Source organism: Culex quinquefasciatus, chromosome 3 (genome assembly GCF_015732765.1).
Source record: "Culex quinquefasciatus strain JHB chromosome 3, VPISU_Cqui_1.0_pri_paternal, whole genome shotgun sequence".
Lineage (NCBI taxonomy): Eukaryota > Metazoa > Arthropoda > Insecta > Diptera > Culicidae > Culex > Culex quinquefasciatus.
This window is the reverse complement of record NC_051863.1, coordinates 60,429,977-60,446,089: the sequence shown is the minus strand read 5'-3', so window position 1 is coordinate 60,446,089 and position 16,113 is coordinate 60,429,977. Positions and strand designations below refer to the sequence as shown.

At 44.3% G+C, this 16,113-nt stretch overlaps 1 protein-coding gene across 2 annotated transcripts; it reads right to left on the bottom strand.

Moving 5' to 3' along the window:
* Positions 1-2,241: 2,241 nt before the first annotated feature.
* LOC6044504 (lamin-B receptor) lies at positions 2,242-11,799 on the bottom strand. 2 transcript variants are annotated; one of them, XM_038263200.1, is made up of 3 exons: positions 11,579-11,799; positions 9,532-11,285; positions 2,242-3,342 (listed from the first exon to the last, which is right to left on the bottom strand). In XM_038263200.1, the coding sequence occupies exons 2-3, from the start codon at positions 11,261-11,263 to the stop codon at positions 3,056-3,058; spliced, it is 2,019 nt and encodes a 672-aa protein (XP_038119128.1). In that variant the 5' UTR covers positions 11,264-11,285; positions 11,579-11,799; the 3' UTR covers positions 2,242-3,055. The 2 variants fall into 2 exon arrangements, with proteins under 2 accessions (XP_038119128.1, XP_038119127.1); XM_038263199.1 differs by having other exon boundaries at positions 9,532-11,292; positions 11,580-11,799.
* Positions 11,800-16,113: the final 4,314 nt, after the last annotated feature.

Here is a 16,113-nt window from a genome sequence, read left to right as displayed (position 1 = left end):
CTCAATTTTGACATATTCGGAATCCTCAGAAAATTTTACATTAGATTGAGGTGTTGGAATTTTGAATTTGATTGGAAAAAATGCCATTTAGAATTAATTAAAATATTATTTAGAATTTTGTCGGATTAGGGGTAAACAAGTTTTCGCCTACTTGATACAGCATTTGACGTATTGATCATAGGGTAAATAAGATCTATTTCTTTTTTCAAAAATGTTTTATTTAATTATTTTTTAAAATCAAAATTATAGCTCCAATACTTCTAACTTACGTGAAATTGACCGAGGATTCCGAATATGACAAAATTGAGACCAAAAAGTGCCGTCTTCTTGGCCTACAGGGCAAAAACTAACGTTGTAAAATGTTTGTTCTAGAAAAATCGAAAAACTATGAGAAAAACTGCGATTGGCCAAAAAGTTAATACCGTAGGCTTATAGTCCATGAAATTCCCTAACTTTTGACCTATGGGAGTATGGGTGTTGGAGGCTGTTGGGAAAAGTTATTAAGGCTTTAAAAAATCAATTTTTAACAGTAATTTGCAAAAGCTATGAGAAAAGAAGGGCTTCAAAAGACCTTTCGAATGCATCTAAGAGAGTTGGAATTGATGAAGTTTTACGGAAATGCGAGCAATTTTAAGATTTTTCATGTGTTTTGGACCTCAAACTTCAATGCCCGTTTTACCCCACTTCCCTTTGTCGTAGAGGGCTCATATTTGGCAGGAGTTCATCTCATGCATAGACAAACAAACGCTGAAAGTTTCATCCAAATCGGAGCACCTCGATACGACCTGTTTCACATCGGTGAAAAACTCGCTCTTAATAAACTTTTAGCATTTCTAGGCATGAATCAACACATAGGGGAACTATACCCTTTCTCAGCCTATTTCTATTATCGGCCTATCAGCACTTTGATCATGAATTACAGCTTAAATAAAGTGTTTTTGACTGTTCCAAAGTAATAAATAGGGGAAATCTACCCATTTTAATCCTAATAAGCGGTCGTGTTTGAATGATGCTGGATAATCTAGAGTCTCCCTTGAATTTTACTAAAACCAAGTACACCAACGAGTAGAGCAAGTTTTTGTGAACATTTCTGTTTATTTTCACTTTCACTAAAAGTTATTCTATTTCTTTACCAAGCATTTAACAAAAAAAAATCCCAAGGGTATTCTAATCGAGGCAAATGCATTGGGCCACGCCCATTTTTCTAATATCGGCTTAGTTCTTTTTTCTTCCAACACTCTGTCGAGTGTTGCCATTTGCGCTGACAGTTCAAACGAACACTCACGAAAAGTGGCATTTATAGGGAAAGTTTCCTGGCATCGCTGGCTGTGCTGGTGGTGGTGTGGACGGCCAGCCTTTGTTCTTTTTTGCCTTCGTCTCTCGCTCGGTTTTCTTCAGCCTTCGAGTGGAATGCAAAGTGAAAATTGAAACGTCAAACGACTTGGCGCGTTTGTTTTTTTGATGGCGCTTGCTAATTTATTACATTTTTCAGGATTATTCTTCAATTGAGTGCCTTAATAATGATCAAAAGAACATGTTGCCGGTAGTTGGAAGCAATTTCATATCTTAAGCGCCGTGAAAAAGTAAGCGAAAGTGAAAAGTTAATTTTGGCGATATTCATTAAGCGTTTGAGGGATTCTCGTGTGTGTTACTGTGTGTGCCAACAAAATGATGAGAAGTGGTCTCGCAAAATACAAATTATGATCAAAAGTGCATTAAATGTGATCTTTTTGGCCAGTAAGTGGCATACATTTGCGTGCTTACTCGAGGCGGTGCTGTTGCTGGTAAGTTTATAGCCCAAATAGTATTTTTGGAGCTTTAATCGAGCATCAAACTCTCCATATGACGAAGATAGGTTTTTGATTGGAAAGGGTAGATTTCCCCTAGCTCAAATAAAAGTGAGCAAGCAACTCTCCATTGTTAAAACATCTGAAAATGTTGATTTAATAGCAGAAACGGCAAAAGTGATGAGAATTGGTCGAACGGCTTAGTGTGATTAAAATGGGTATATTTCCCCTAATTATTGATTTTGAAGGTAAACGAGAGCAAAAAATGATAAAAACTCATATTTGCCCCCCGCGGTGGGCTTGTTTCGGTGGCAAATTTGCTACCCTAGCGGTGGGGATGACGGAGTTTTTTCAAGGTGACAAATTTGATTTTCACCCCAGCGCTGGAGATGCCCTTAGTTGTGAGTGTGTGATGTATCACTGTCCTACGAAATTGGCGACAAACTTGCGCGTGTGTGTTGTGTCTGTAAATCTTTATTCCTAAAATTGTGAGCTAAACTAATTGTCTAGCAGCAAGTAGAGCAAAGATGAAAAAAAAGGTGTCTTATCAACTAGCACAAAATAAATCTAACTCTGTTCTCTCGTTTGTTTTCTGTACATTGAGATAGTTTTTTCCTAAACCATAAAACACAAAACGTGCAAAAATAAATCTCACCGTTTTCAATTGATGGCAAACGTATCTCGTTGAAAAGAACGAAATTATAATAAAGAGAACTTTGTGTTAAAAAAAAAAAATAGTACAGTAAAATGCACCTTATTCTACAGTTGGGGGTGAGAAAAAAAGGAGAAAATACAGAAAAAATGCTGTTTTTGTTCAGTTGTAAAACTAATGCTCTTCATGTTCAGTGCGCGAAATTCAACCGGTTTGGGGCACTCACACAAAAATGTCATTTATCACTACGTCTAATAAAACTCACTTAAGTTCTATTTGTACAGTCCTATCGTAATAAAAAAAATGCCTCCTCGTTGGGCAAATCTAAAACTTAGCTTAATGTTTTGTTTTCTTTCTAGAACTGATTGGTCCTAACGATAAGATTCTTCTACGTATTCTAGCCATTCCGTCTTCTTTTCTCGCCAAACACTATCCAAAGTTAAACTGAAAGTTTTGAAATAAAGTCGAGTTCGATTTTGCTAGGCCTAACCGCTAAGAGAAATGATAAATTTTTAGCTTTCTTATTACAATTCTAAGAAACGAAACCTTCCAAAACTTTTTACAGAAGTAACGTGTCGATCGTGTGTAAAACTCTCAGTCAAAAATCGAAACCGCCTTAAAACACCTTCGGCACCAGCGCGTACGGCACCGACGCGCAGTAGCGCTGCCAGGCCGAGTTGTACTTTTTGGCGTTGCGCTCGTTGAGGCGGGCGGCGCGGTGAACCAGCAGCGCCACCGTGAAGAGCACCGCCAGCAGCGGTGGCCAGGCAAAGCGCCAATAAAGAAGCGGCAGCAGGGCCACACTCTGCAGGATGTCACCGGCGTAATTGGGCTGACGGAGCCGGCCCCACGCCTTGGCCACGAGCAGCCGGCGGCCCTGGAACGTGGGCAGCGTCTCTAGATCTGTAAAGAGGGAGGAAGGTGGGAGGTTAGTTTTGTTTGATAAATTACTTTAAATTTGGGAGTCTGCGATCAGCAGTGAAGCGAGTCAGACGTGCGTCCCTCACAAACCAAAAATGTGCTAAAAAGTGCTAAAATGCCTCAGGGCAAGAAAAAGAGGCGGTCCTCACCAGCAGGATCGGCAGATTTGAAGAAGCTAAAGAATGCCGAAGCGCTACCTGCAAAGCCAGGCAGTTTGAGCAAGGACGCTCAAAAATCGTCTGGAAACCAGTTCGCTACCCTCCCTGTGGACGTGAGCGAGAAGGAAGAATTTGAACGACGGGAAAAGTTGCCACCCATTTTTGTGAAAACATCGTCATCGGATTCGGTGCGAAAGTGGCTGACCGGGTTTATCAAATCTGGTGCTTTACGAGCATCCATTCGCCTGTGTGCTGATGGACTCAAAATTCTGCTACCTACCAGAAAGGATCACAACTACGTTCGGGATTTCCTGAACAACACAAAGATTGAATACTACAGCCATGACGATCCAGGTAAACGCCCCATGAAACAGGTCCTCCGTGGCCCTGCTCAAAACTCTTAAGTTGAACGTGATTGAAGTCTTCAATATGACGAGACACAACAAGGACATCAAGTATCGTGATCAACTGTATCTGGTTAATTTCGAGAAAGGATCGACAACGCCGTCTGAGCTGAAAGCAGTTCGGGCAATTTTCAACATCATCGTGACTTGGGAACGTTATCGTCCAGTGCACCGTGACGTGACACAGTGTTCGAACTGCTTGCAGTTTGAGTCAAGAGTCGTTGTGCAACCTGCGGAGGTGAGCACAAAACTCAAGCTTGCAATACAATCAACGAGAACATCGAAGCCAAATGCTTCAACTGCGGTGGCGACCATTCGACCAAGAATCGGAGCTGCCCAAAACGGGCTGAGTTTGTAAAAATTCGGCAGCAAGCGACGACGAGGCACCAACCAAATCGTCGCAAAACACCACCAACTTTCACGGACGTGGATTTTCCTGCTTTGGCGTCACCTGGAGTGGGATCTGTTCGAGTGGTTCCAAATCTGCAGCCATTGCCGTTGAATCAGCGGCAAAAAGTTGCAGAGAATACATCACCTCCAGGCTTCAGTCAGCAACCGAGGGAAAACCAACCAGCATCAACGGATGAAGGCAGTAGTGACCTGTTTTCACCACAAGAACTTCTGAACATTTTCATCGAGATGACAACAACACTGCGTGGTTGCAAAACTCGTGAGGAACAAGTAAGAACGCTTGGAGGATTTATCTTAAAATACAGTTCATAGTTTACTCGTTCTAGTGATTTTGAATATTTCAATGAATTTAATTTTTTTAGTTTTAAGTTAGGATTAGTTGTTAAAGTGATTTTTTTTCTTTTTTACCCAAATGTATTCGATTCAATGCAAAAATGTAAAACAATTTGAAATAAATAAAATAAATGTGATCAGTTAATAATAAAGCGAAAAATACAACAAAGATGAAGAGCATTAGGCCATACCACTTAGCATGTAAAAGAAATGTAATTATTATAAGAAAGTTCAATAAAGACATATTTAATTAAAAAAAAAATTACATTGACCCAAAAGGGAATTTTTTCATTTAGAACAAAAATTTTAATTTTAAAATTTCGTGTTTTTTCTAATTTTGCAGGGTAATTTTTTAGAGTGTAACAATGTTCTACAAATTTGTAGAGCAGAAAATTACAAAAATTTTGAAATGCAGACATAAGGGGTTTGCTTATAAACATCACGAGTTATCGCGATTTAACGGAAAAAAAGTTTTGAAAAAGTTACTTTTTGCGTTTCTCTTTGTTTCGTCGTCCGTGTCTGTCGCGGGTGACCATGAACGGCCATGATCGATGAAGACCAACTTTTTCAAAACTTTTTTTTCGTAAAATCGCGATAACTCGTGATGTTTATAAGCAAACCCCTTATGTCTGTATTTCAAAATTTTTGTAATTGTCTGCTCTACAAATTTGTAGAACATTGTTACACTCTAAAAAATTACCCTGCAAAGTTAGAAAAAAACACGAAATTTTAAAATGAATTTTTGTTCTAAATGAAAAAATGACCCCTCTGAGTCAATGTAGATTCGAAAAGTACATTAAATTTCCCATAAAATGACAAGTTCCAAAAATTTTTACAGTCGAGTAACGGAAAATGAGAGAATTTTTAAAACTTTTTTAATGTTTTTTACGATGAAAAATACGTTTTTTTTTTCGGAATTCTGAGTACGCCATCAAATCGGGCGTCTAGTTTTACATAAAAGTCTTTTGGACACCAAATTTCTATCTCATCCCCGTTTCAGGCTGCAAATTATTGAAAAACACCCCTTTTTTCGCATGTTCAAAAATGGAAGGGGTCGTTCCGCCCCTCCGTCACGAGATATCAAAAAACGGACCTCGGATTCGTGATCAGGGACAAAAGTTACCCTTTAGGACAAAGTTTCACGCAAATCGAAGAGGGGTCGGGGCAACTTTTCCCGATTTCGTGTGAGTTGGTAGAGAATTACCCATTTAAGTTTAAGATATAATTTTCAATTATTTCTGTGTTTTTTTATATTTGAAATAAAAATATTTTTCTTCCAAAATTTCTGGGGGGGGCACAATCTATGGGCTGCTCCCCCAGCCAAATTTAGGGGGCAAAAGTACCGTGCAACCCCCAGAGTCGGCGCCCCTGATTTGAAGAATCAATAGTAAAAGAAAGATAGTAATTAACGAAGTAGAGAAAGAAATTAAGAATAGTTAATAGATAGAGGCAACAAACAAGCTTAGATTGTAATGAGGGCAATTTACAGGGCAGATGAAAAATTATTCAAATAGATAAATAAAGATAAACAAAATTGACATCGCTGCCAAATTAAGGGAAAACAGACAGTTTGTTACAGCAGCATCAATTAGTAAATAGAGTGGAAAAGCGTTGAGAAATAAGAGAATCATGAAAAAAAATCGAAAACAAATGGACGATAATAAACAGAAGGCGTGTTAGAGAATCAGTGAAACAAAATAAACAGAATAAAGATGGTAGATAGAGAGCCTGGAGCCTATCAGAGAACGGTCATCTCAAACCAAAAGCACCAATCGAAGCACGAGAACCGTCAAACGGAGGTACCAATCGAGCAAAAGACAAAGGATTTTGCTCGATAGGCACCTCCGCTTGACAGCTCCCGCGCCTCGATCGGCACTTCAGGCTTGAGATGTCCGTTCTCTATTAAGCTCCAGGCTCTCTTTTTTTTTTTTTCTTAGCTTATTTTTATTAGGTCCGTTTAGGTGCTGTGACCAGGTTAGGACCGAGGGACGGTTCAAAATAATATAGAATACATTAAGAAAAAACTCATTTTCCGCCGTATTTGCCGAGCATGTAACTGACGAGTCTCAACTGGTCCACGCGGGTCTTGCAGGTCTGGAACCTGGCGCTGTACTCGTTAAAAATGTGCCACAGATCAGTAGAGCTGTAGAGCACCTCCTCTCCTTCCGCCGTGTTGGTGACACCGGCACCGGCGCCGGTATTTACTTGACTGCTTCCTGCGGGTCGACGGCGATCCTTTGGCTTCACGTCCGGAACTGCGCCCGGCAGCGGAGGGAACTCCGCCGGCGTGAACGCCGGAACTGCTGGACTCTGCTTCTCCGCCTTCCTTGCCGGCGGTTTCGGTTTCGCCGCCTGCTGGCGCCTCTGGATGTAGTCCGCACGCTTGGGGCAGCTGCGGTCCGTGGCTTCGTGGGCTCCAGAGCAGTTGGCACACCGCTTCGGCTCGGCTTCTTGGACTTTGCACTCGTCCGTCTTGTGAGGACCCCCACAGTTGTTGCACCTCCCCTTGAGGTGGCAGTTCCTGGTTCCATGACCCAGCTGCAGGCAGTTCCTGCACTGGGTCACGTTCGGCCGCTTGTTCCGGTAGGCCTCCCACTGGATGATAGTGCTTGCCACAATTTTCATTGCAGAGAGCTTCTTCAGATTGGTGTATCCCTTGGGGAAGACCACAATGTACGGAGTTTCGTCCACGGTGGACTTTTCCTTCCGCTTGATGATATGCACCTCCAACGCGTCCAGCTGGAGATCCCTCTTCAGAAGGTACTTGACCTCGTCCGGTTTCAGTTCATCAGGAAAACCACGAAGAACCACCCGATGATTTCGTTCGCTCCGCCGATCGTGGGTGTAGAATTCCACTTTCTTCTTCTTGAGTAGCTCTTGCAACTTGTCAAAATCTTTGACAGAGAAGCAGGTCACCTTGGTTCCAAATCGGGTCAGTTTGTAAATCGGTTTGAAACCAAGTTTACAACTTTCCACTATCGCCACGAGTTTGTAAAAATCCGTGATGTTCTTCACCACCAAAGGTGGTTGCTTTTGTTTACTTGCCGACTGGCCGGGTGCTGGAACCGCCGGGACGTCCCCTCCTCCTGCTGGGCTGGCATTGTTGTTGTTTTCCGCTAGCGGGCTGAACTTGTTGTTGTTGAGCAGATTCTGCTCCACATTGTCATCGTCCTCCTTCTTCCTTTTGCGCTCGTTCGCCTCCATTCCTCGGAATGTTGGGGCGGAAAGTCCACCGAAAGCACCACGACGGCCACTATCGGCACTTTTGACCCGCAAAACACGACACCTCCAAATGTAAACAAGGCCGCGAGCGCGCGGCTGCCACACGTCCGTCACACAAGAGCACAGCAGGAGAACTGAAGCTCCAGGCTCTCTAATGGCAGATAAAAACGGAAAGGAGAGAGACCCCGTTGTGCGATGTTTCAGGTACATCCACAGCAGTTGACTCAACATACTGCGAATCAAAACAATACCGTCTACAATCACAAATCACTTCCCTGTCCCACATTGTCTGACTGTCAGACCCGCGGTGGTCAAAGGTTTACGAGCCGTTTCCACAGGCCACCAGCCAGGTCATCATGAAAACCAAGCCAACGTGGGGGGAAGAAAATAGGACACTTGCAAGGAACCAGAGCTATACTGTCTTGATCAAGAATGATCTAACAGGACTACGGACGTAGTCAGTGACGCTCCTTCCAGGATGTTCCTCGCCTGAGCGTCAACTGAAGAGGTATCATCAGCATCGTTCGCCCTTGGCCTGCAGATTTTCCATACTCAAATATATTGAAATAGTGAAAATAACCTTAAATTTAAAGTAAGTTACTAAAGCAGAAATGAATGAATTCAATTTGAAATTTGTAAATAATATTACAAAATTTATTTAAGAGCAAAAAAGCTCAGAATTCCCGACTTTTTGACATAAAATCATAAATTCCCGACTTTTTCCCGTTTTTTGGCGGATTTTGACGAATTTCCGACTTGAGTGGCCACCCTGGCCCTTTCCCTAACACGTACGTAAAATTCAAGTACATAGAGACAACATCCACTTATTCTTCCGCCTTACGGAATATGACTGTAACATAATTACTTCATCGTTTATTTAAAAACTTTATATTTTTTTAAGATTCAAAATTTCAAAATCATACTTAAGACCTGTTAAGACGTGAACATGAAATAATGTTGTTTTTTGAAGGTAAGTAAGCTAGAGGAGAAACACTACAGATAAAATGGAGAAAAACCGAAGCGAGAAACCACTATGATAGTATTCTGAGCGATTGAGGGAGGGCGAAGTCAAACTTGGTCACGAACAGTGTGAAGTTTGCACTAGCTTTGACGCCAAGTAACAAAAGAAATCGGCGAACAAAGCCTTCCGATGGAAGCCATACGTCGCCAAAAATGCTATCAATTTCATTTGATACTTCGCCTAATAAAATCTGAGTGAGCCTTCAGTAGAGCACTCGAATATTGCGTCTGTGATCGGGAAACGCGAATTAGTGCAAATTTGAACATCCCAGCCTCTAGAAACGCTTAGCTTTCACACCTGCAAATCAGACGACCCTTTTCAGATTCCGCGCGCGTTCGCGCACAATACAGCATCACCATTAACAGCAGAACAAAAACGTTTTAAATGCCCCTTTCACAACAGACAAAAGCGCGCGCGCTTTACCCGCTCTCTCTACACACAAGTATCGACTCAGTCTCAGGTGTGTCGATATTATTTTTAACACGTTTCGTTCCTCCCTCCGCCAGTGTTGGCAACATTCTTCTCGCTCTCTTTTTTTTTTGTGCCCATTGCATAAGTGTTGTGCGTTCTTGGGCGCGCTTGTTAGAGTCAACATTCCAATGCAAATAAAGTGATAACTCACCGATAAACTTCTCGCCGAGTGGGTTCAGCCGGTACTGGTGCTTCAGGCGGTTCGCGGACCGCTTGATGGCGAGTCCGACGAGGGAGAGCGCGGCCACGGCGACGAGGGCCCACACCGGCACTTCCGGCAGCTTGTGGGCGGCGATGTATTTCGGGAGCAGGGTCAGCGTGAAGGGGAACACGGCGTACCGGAGCAGGAGTTGGGCGCCGAAGCCTTCGCTTTGCAGGTCGAACGAGTGCGTGAGGTGATGTTCGTAGGCGAGCAGGTCCAGCAGGTAGAGGATGGTGAGGGAGGCGGCGAGGACGGGGGTGGGCTCGAACTCGGTGTTGCGCGCGATGAAGGTCAGCTTGTCGAGGAGGGGGAGGTCGGTTTCGGAGGTGGGGAGGGTTGGGAAGTGGACGTTGCGGTACAGGATGATGGAGTTGAAGAGGAGGGCCAGGGTGAGGGAGATGTGGTAGTGGACGAGCTTGAGGTTGATGGTGTTGAAGGAGAGCGGGTTGATTTCGCGACCGAGGAAGAAGTCGGAGAGGATGCGGCCGGATTTGGCGTACGGGTTCCAGGCGGTTTGTGGGACGTAGCGGGACTTGGCGAAGGCTAGGAGCGCGGTGATGAGGGCGTGGACGAGGCTGATGACCAGCAGTTGGTTGTAGCCCTTGCTGATGGTGCTGATGAGCGGGTATTTGTAGCAGTATTCCGCGACGAAGACGGCCAATCCGGTGAAGGTGGCGCAGGACAGACCGGTGAAGACGTAGCTCTGCTGGCCGCGGATTTCGTCGACGATCTTGACGGCTTTGCCGATCGGGATGGTTGAGATCAGGGCGATGGCCCACGTGAAGAGCAGGAAGATGACGGCGACCTCGCGGTTAAAGTACGTTGAAATGGCCTTGAATTCGTCCAGGTTGGTGGGCAGTTTGAAGGAGCAATCCCGGTGGGCCGCTCCCGAGCAAAAGTGGTTGATGAAGAAGATGAAGGCGGGCACCAGAAGCAACACGGCCGCAGCTCCAAGATTTCCTCCAAACTCTCGCAGGTCCTGCAGCTGTTTTGAGGCACTTCGCCTCGCGTACGACTTTTCCCGAACTCCGTTGTCATCCCGGCGGAAGCTCTGGAACTCCATGTCCTCGTGGTCGGAGAACTCCTGCGAATCATTCGCCACGCTGACCGATCGCGACGCCGTGGCACGACCTCCCGTCGAGGTCACCACCGACCGTTGACTCGTGTTCGGGGTCAAACTCTTCGCCGGCGATCCTTTCTTGCTCAGTTCCTCCGCCGCGTCGTCCAAAATAACCGACAGCTGCTTGTCCCGAAGCGTCTTCTTCAGCACCGGACTCTTGTCCCGTTGTTCGGAAATCCTTATCCGCGCAGATCGTCGCGGTTCCTCCGGAGAAACCTTAGTCGTCGTCGTCGTCGTCACAACAGCCTCTTTCACGGCCACCTTGGCCGCGGCCGGTTTCCGTCCCGGGGACGCCTTCCTCGCTGGACTGGCCTTCCTGGCCGGACTCGCCTTCCTAGCCGGCGACGCCCTCCTCGCCGGACTCGCCGCCTTCGGTGGTCGACCCCTCCCGGGACTCTTCCGCGCCGGAGAGGCCTTCCGCGGTGGCGGCGAAGGCGTTCGATTCCGTGCAGTCGATTTGCGACCCCGCTTGGCCACCTCCGCCGGTCCGGGAACAACGGCTGCGGCCACCGAAGCTGCTGCCGCTGGCGCTACGCCCCGCGTTGCCCGACGACCTTCCATAATTGTCACTCTAGCTCACGACCTGCAACGGGAACAGAAAATAAACCGGATTTAGTTCACGCGCGCACCCCCAAAAATAGCCGCGAGGTTATCCCGGTTCTTTCCCGATAGTTGTGTGGACAAAAACGTTGCACTTGTGGTCGTGCCGCCAACTCTCCGCTCCGCTCTCTCACGCGCTCCCAAAAGGGAAGATTTTAAATTTTTTCCCACCTTTGGGCAGAAAGTGACAAAAGCACACACGAAAAAAACGCGCGTCTATTTCCAAAACAATGCCCGGAATTTCGCAAATTCAACCCCAAACCAGCGCCCACTCACCTCCGAAAACACTCTTCCAAAAGGGAACGCAGATTCCCCCACTTTTAGCACAGATTCCACTCCGATTCCGGACACACTTTGCGCATTTAATCACTTTTTTCGTTGCGTTGCCTACTGCGACCAAGCGTCAGTCCGAGCGCGAGAAGACGCCATTAACACGAATCGAAGAGCAAAATGAAAATGATGCGCGCCCGTCCGTCGTCGTCGTCGTCGTGTGACGTGGTCGTGTGTGTTGGTGTGATAACGGTTTTGCGTTGGCTTTGGTGCCGTCAGGTTGGTAGCGTGACGCGGCGTCTGTTTTTGGAAGGGCGCGGGAAGGTAACGGTTGGTAACCGCGGGGTCTACTTTCAGGCGATTGAAATGTTTCAAAATCCTCAAACCAAAAAGAAGAGGGAGCGTTGCGCAAACTACAAAGAAACTTCTTTTTACGCGGTGGCGTTACGCTTTTTGTTTTGTAGATTTCTCCTAAACCTTCTATTTTTTTTTTGCAAGCTTCAAAAATCCTTTTGTAGATCTGAAAAAAACCAACAAATTGCTTTTAAAACATTGCAAAAATATTGCATCGTTCTAGAGAAATCGACAAATTAGAAAAACGCAACGCACCGCGTAAAAAGAGGGTTCACAGTATATCACAACAAATTTTGGATTGCCATTTCAGTAAAATAATTAACTGAATGCGATTCAGTAATTATCACTTTTGCCGAAATTCAGTAATGAACAAAAACATTGCTGTCAAACTCAGTCTGCGATCAGCAGAGAAGCGAGTCAGACGTGCGTCCCTCACAAACCAAAAAAGTGCTAAAATGCCTCAGGGCAAGAAAAAGAGGCGGTCCTCACCAGTAGGATCGACAGATTTGAAGAAGCTAAAGAATGCCGAAGCGATACCTGCAAAGCCAGGCAGTTTGAGCAAGGACGCTCAAAATTTGTCTGGAAACCAGTTCGCTACCCTCCCTGGGGACGTGAGCGAGAAGGAAGAATTTGAACGACGGAAAAAGTTGCCACCCATTTTTGTGAAAACATCGTCATCGGATTCGGTGCGAAAGTGGCTGACCGGGTTTATCAAATCTGGTGCTTTACGAGCTTCCATTCGCTTGTGTGCTGATGGACTCAAAATTCTGCTACCTACCAGAAAGGATTACAACTACGTTCGGGATTTCCTGAACAACACAAAGATTGAATACTACAGCCATGACGATCCAGGTAAACGCCCCATGAAACAGGTCCTCCGAGGCCTGTATGACATGGATGTGAGTGTGCTGAAAGATGAGCTCAAAACTCTTAAGTTGAACGTGATCGAAGTCTTCAAGATGACGAGACACAACAAGGACATCAAGTATCGTGATCAACTGTACCTGGTTCATCTCGAGAAAGGATCGACAACGCCGTCTGAGCTGAAAGCAGTGCGGGCAATTTTCAACATCATCGTGACTTGGGAACGTTTTCGTCCAGTGCACCGTGACGTGACACAATGTTCGAACTGTTTGCAGTTTGGACATGGTGGAAGGAACTGTTTCATCAAGAGACTTGCGGAAGTGAGCACAAAACTCAAGCTTGCGAAACAATCAACGAGAACATCGAAGCGAAATGCTTCAATTGCGGCGGCGACCATTCTACCAAGAATCGAAGCTGCTCAAAACGAGCTGAGTTTGTGAAAATTCGGCAGCAAGCGACGACGAGGCACCAACCAAATCGTCGCAAAACACCACCAACTTTCACGGACGTGGATTTTCCTGCTTTGGCGTCACCTGGAGCGGGATCTGTTCGAGTGGATCCAAATCTGCAGCCATTGCCGTTGAATCAGCGGCAAAAAGTTGCAGAGAATACAACACCTCCTGGCTTCAGTCAGCAACCGAGGGAAAACCAACCAGCATCAACGGATGAAGGCAGCAGTGACCTGTTTTCACCACAAGAACTTCTGAACATTTTCATCGAGATGACAACAACACTGCGTGGGTGCAAAACTCGCCAGGAACAAGTAAGAACCCTTGGAGCATTCATCTTAAAATTCAGTTCGTAGTTTACTCGTTCTAATGATTTTGAATAATTCAAAGAATTTTTATTTTAGTTTTAAGTTAGGATTAGTTGTTAAAGTGATTTTTTTACCCAAATGTATTCGATTCAATGCAAAAATGTAAAATAATTTGAAGTAAATAAATGAATGTAAACCTCGATGTAAACAGTTAATAAAAAAACGAAAAATGTAACAAAGATGAAAAGCATGTGGCCATACCACTTAGAATGTAAATGAAATGTAATTATTATGAGAAAGTTCAATAAAGACATATTTAATTTCAAATTTGCTGTCAAACTGGAATGTCACTTTATGACTTATTGTTTGGATGGTTTGGATGCTGCCGAGAGAAAATCCTCTTTCAAACATGTTTTTTTATGTTGTAAATGTATAAATAACAGTACTGAAAACATTTTCAAAAACAAGCAAAATCAAATTTTGATAACTGAAAAACCAGCAACGATTGCTGAATGAATGCAAATGACGAGGGGGATGACACTTTCGCGTTGACCGAGGGATAAAGATTCCTTTGCTAACCTTTTCAGCGTTCACTTTTGCCTTTCCGCTTTTTCATGCTTTAACTTGTGATAACTGCGTTAATTTGCTTTTTGCAATTCCCCTGTGAATCAGTCAACTTTTCCTGCCCTTCTGGAAAAACGAAACGGCCTACTTTTCCCTACCAAAAATAACAGAATGGAAAATTAATACCTTTCAATAACAGTGCTGAAAAGTTCTACTTTTCAGCACTGAAATGGGTGCTGAAAAGTTGAACTTTTCAGAACTAGTATCGAAAAGTAACATTTTTCAATATTGTTTTGTTTTGAACGATGAATTTACTAAACACATGAATGTTTGACATAAAACTCCATTAAATAAGCGTTTTTCGGAATTGCAAAAAATGTTGTAAGCAACTCGTTGCAAAACTTGTTTTTTTCAGCACTCGTCGTATTTATCCAACTCGGTAAACCTCGTTAGATAAATGTACAACTCGTGCTGAAAAAATCTTCTTTTTGCAACTTGTTGCATAAACTACTATTTTTGCTAACCTTTTCTCGCGTTTTCGCATCACACTGCTCGATTTTTTTTGTCAGCGGGAACTGTCAAGGGCAAATGACAGTTCTCGATGTCAAATCAGTCGAGCAGTTTGTTTTGCCAAATTTTTCTCGTTCACCGGACTCGATTGTCGATTTAAAAAAAAAACGGGGGCTCCCGGACAGGAGTAAGCAGGATTCCCGCCGCGTTGTGCCGATCTAGGACACTAGTGGCACGACTTTAGCAAGTTGGTAGCATCCGTACAGAACGGCAGCGGCTGCAACCTGATAGGTCGGCATTGTTGACAGTCCTTAAAAAATAAATCAAAAAAAATACTAATTCACGCGTTTTGTCTTGTGTTTTGCATAAATCCGGTTGCTGGAGTACGTAGCGGAACCGGGAGAAGTGGAGTTCCGGTCCAGTGGTCGCTTTTTGGTGAAATCATCTCAAAAAAGTTTCACAGATTGAGGTTAGGACGAACGGATCCGACCAACGCTCGATTAACTCCAAAGGTGGAAAGAACGGCAAGTCGACGAACTCCGAGACGGCGAATTCCAGCGTCTCACAGCAGTTGCAGGAGATTTCCGCGAAGCTGCAAAAGCTGGACGACCCTCGGGACGACCTGGAAAAGCTAAGCAAGGAACTCCTTGGGAAGCTGCCGCAGCTTGCGCATCGGGTTGACGTCGTCTCCGCTGAAAACCGACTGCTGAAATGGGAAATCGAGGAACTGTGGCAAGATCGGCTGCAGGAGTAAGTCCTTATCAAGGGAATCAAGTTGGAACGTCCGAAGCAACACCTGGAGGTGTTCCGTGGTGTCTGCGAGCGCGCTGGGTTCCACGCGTCGGACGACGTGAAGGAGGTGCGCCTTCAAGAACAACAAACGTACCAACGTCATGCTGGTGAAGTTCTGGAGGGTCGAAGACAAAGGTCGGTTCATTCGGTGCATCCGGTCCCCCAAGAAACCGATTGCTCCATGGGACTGACCAGACGTATTCGGTGCGAGAGTGTCGCTAAGAGAGTTTTCCCAGAACGCGGTTTGATTTCGTTTAAAATAAGTTCTATTTTTAAGTATATTTATAAGTAGCATTACAGTCTCTTTTACAGTTCATGTCGATAAAGTATCGAGAAATTAAAAGTGAGAGTGTGTGCAACAAGGAGTTAAACTTTCTGTGAAGTTGCTGTGAAGATTACCATGGCACTTTGAAAAGTTTAACTCCATGTTGCACGCACACACTCTCACTTTTAATTTCACGATTCTAACTATATATAAAACTCATCTGACTAGTAGTTGTGTTCATCTTAATAGAAAAAAACATCTTTTCGTAAATTTTTTGCTCCAAAAAACAAAATTTCCAGTTTTTACTTATTGGGTGTTTTTGAAACCGCCATAAGTCAGGGTTATTAAAAAACATCCAAAAAGCAAAAACTGGATATTTGGTGTATTGGACCTTTAAAAAAAAACTCCAGAATTGCCAATAAATTTTGAATAACA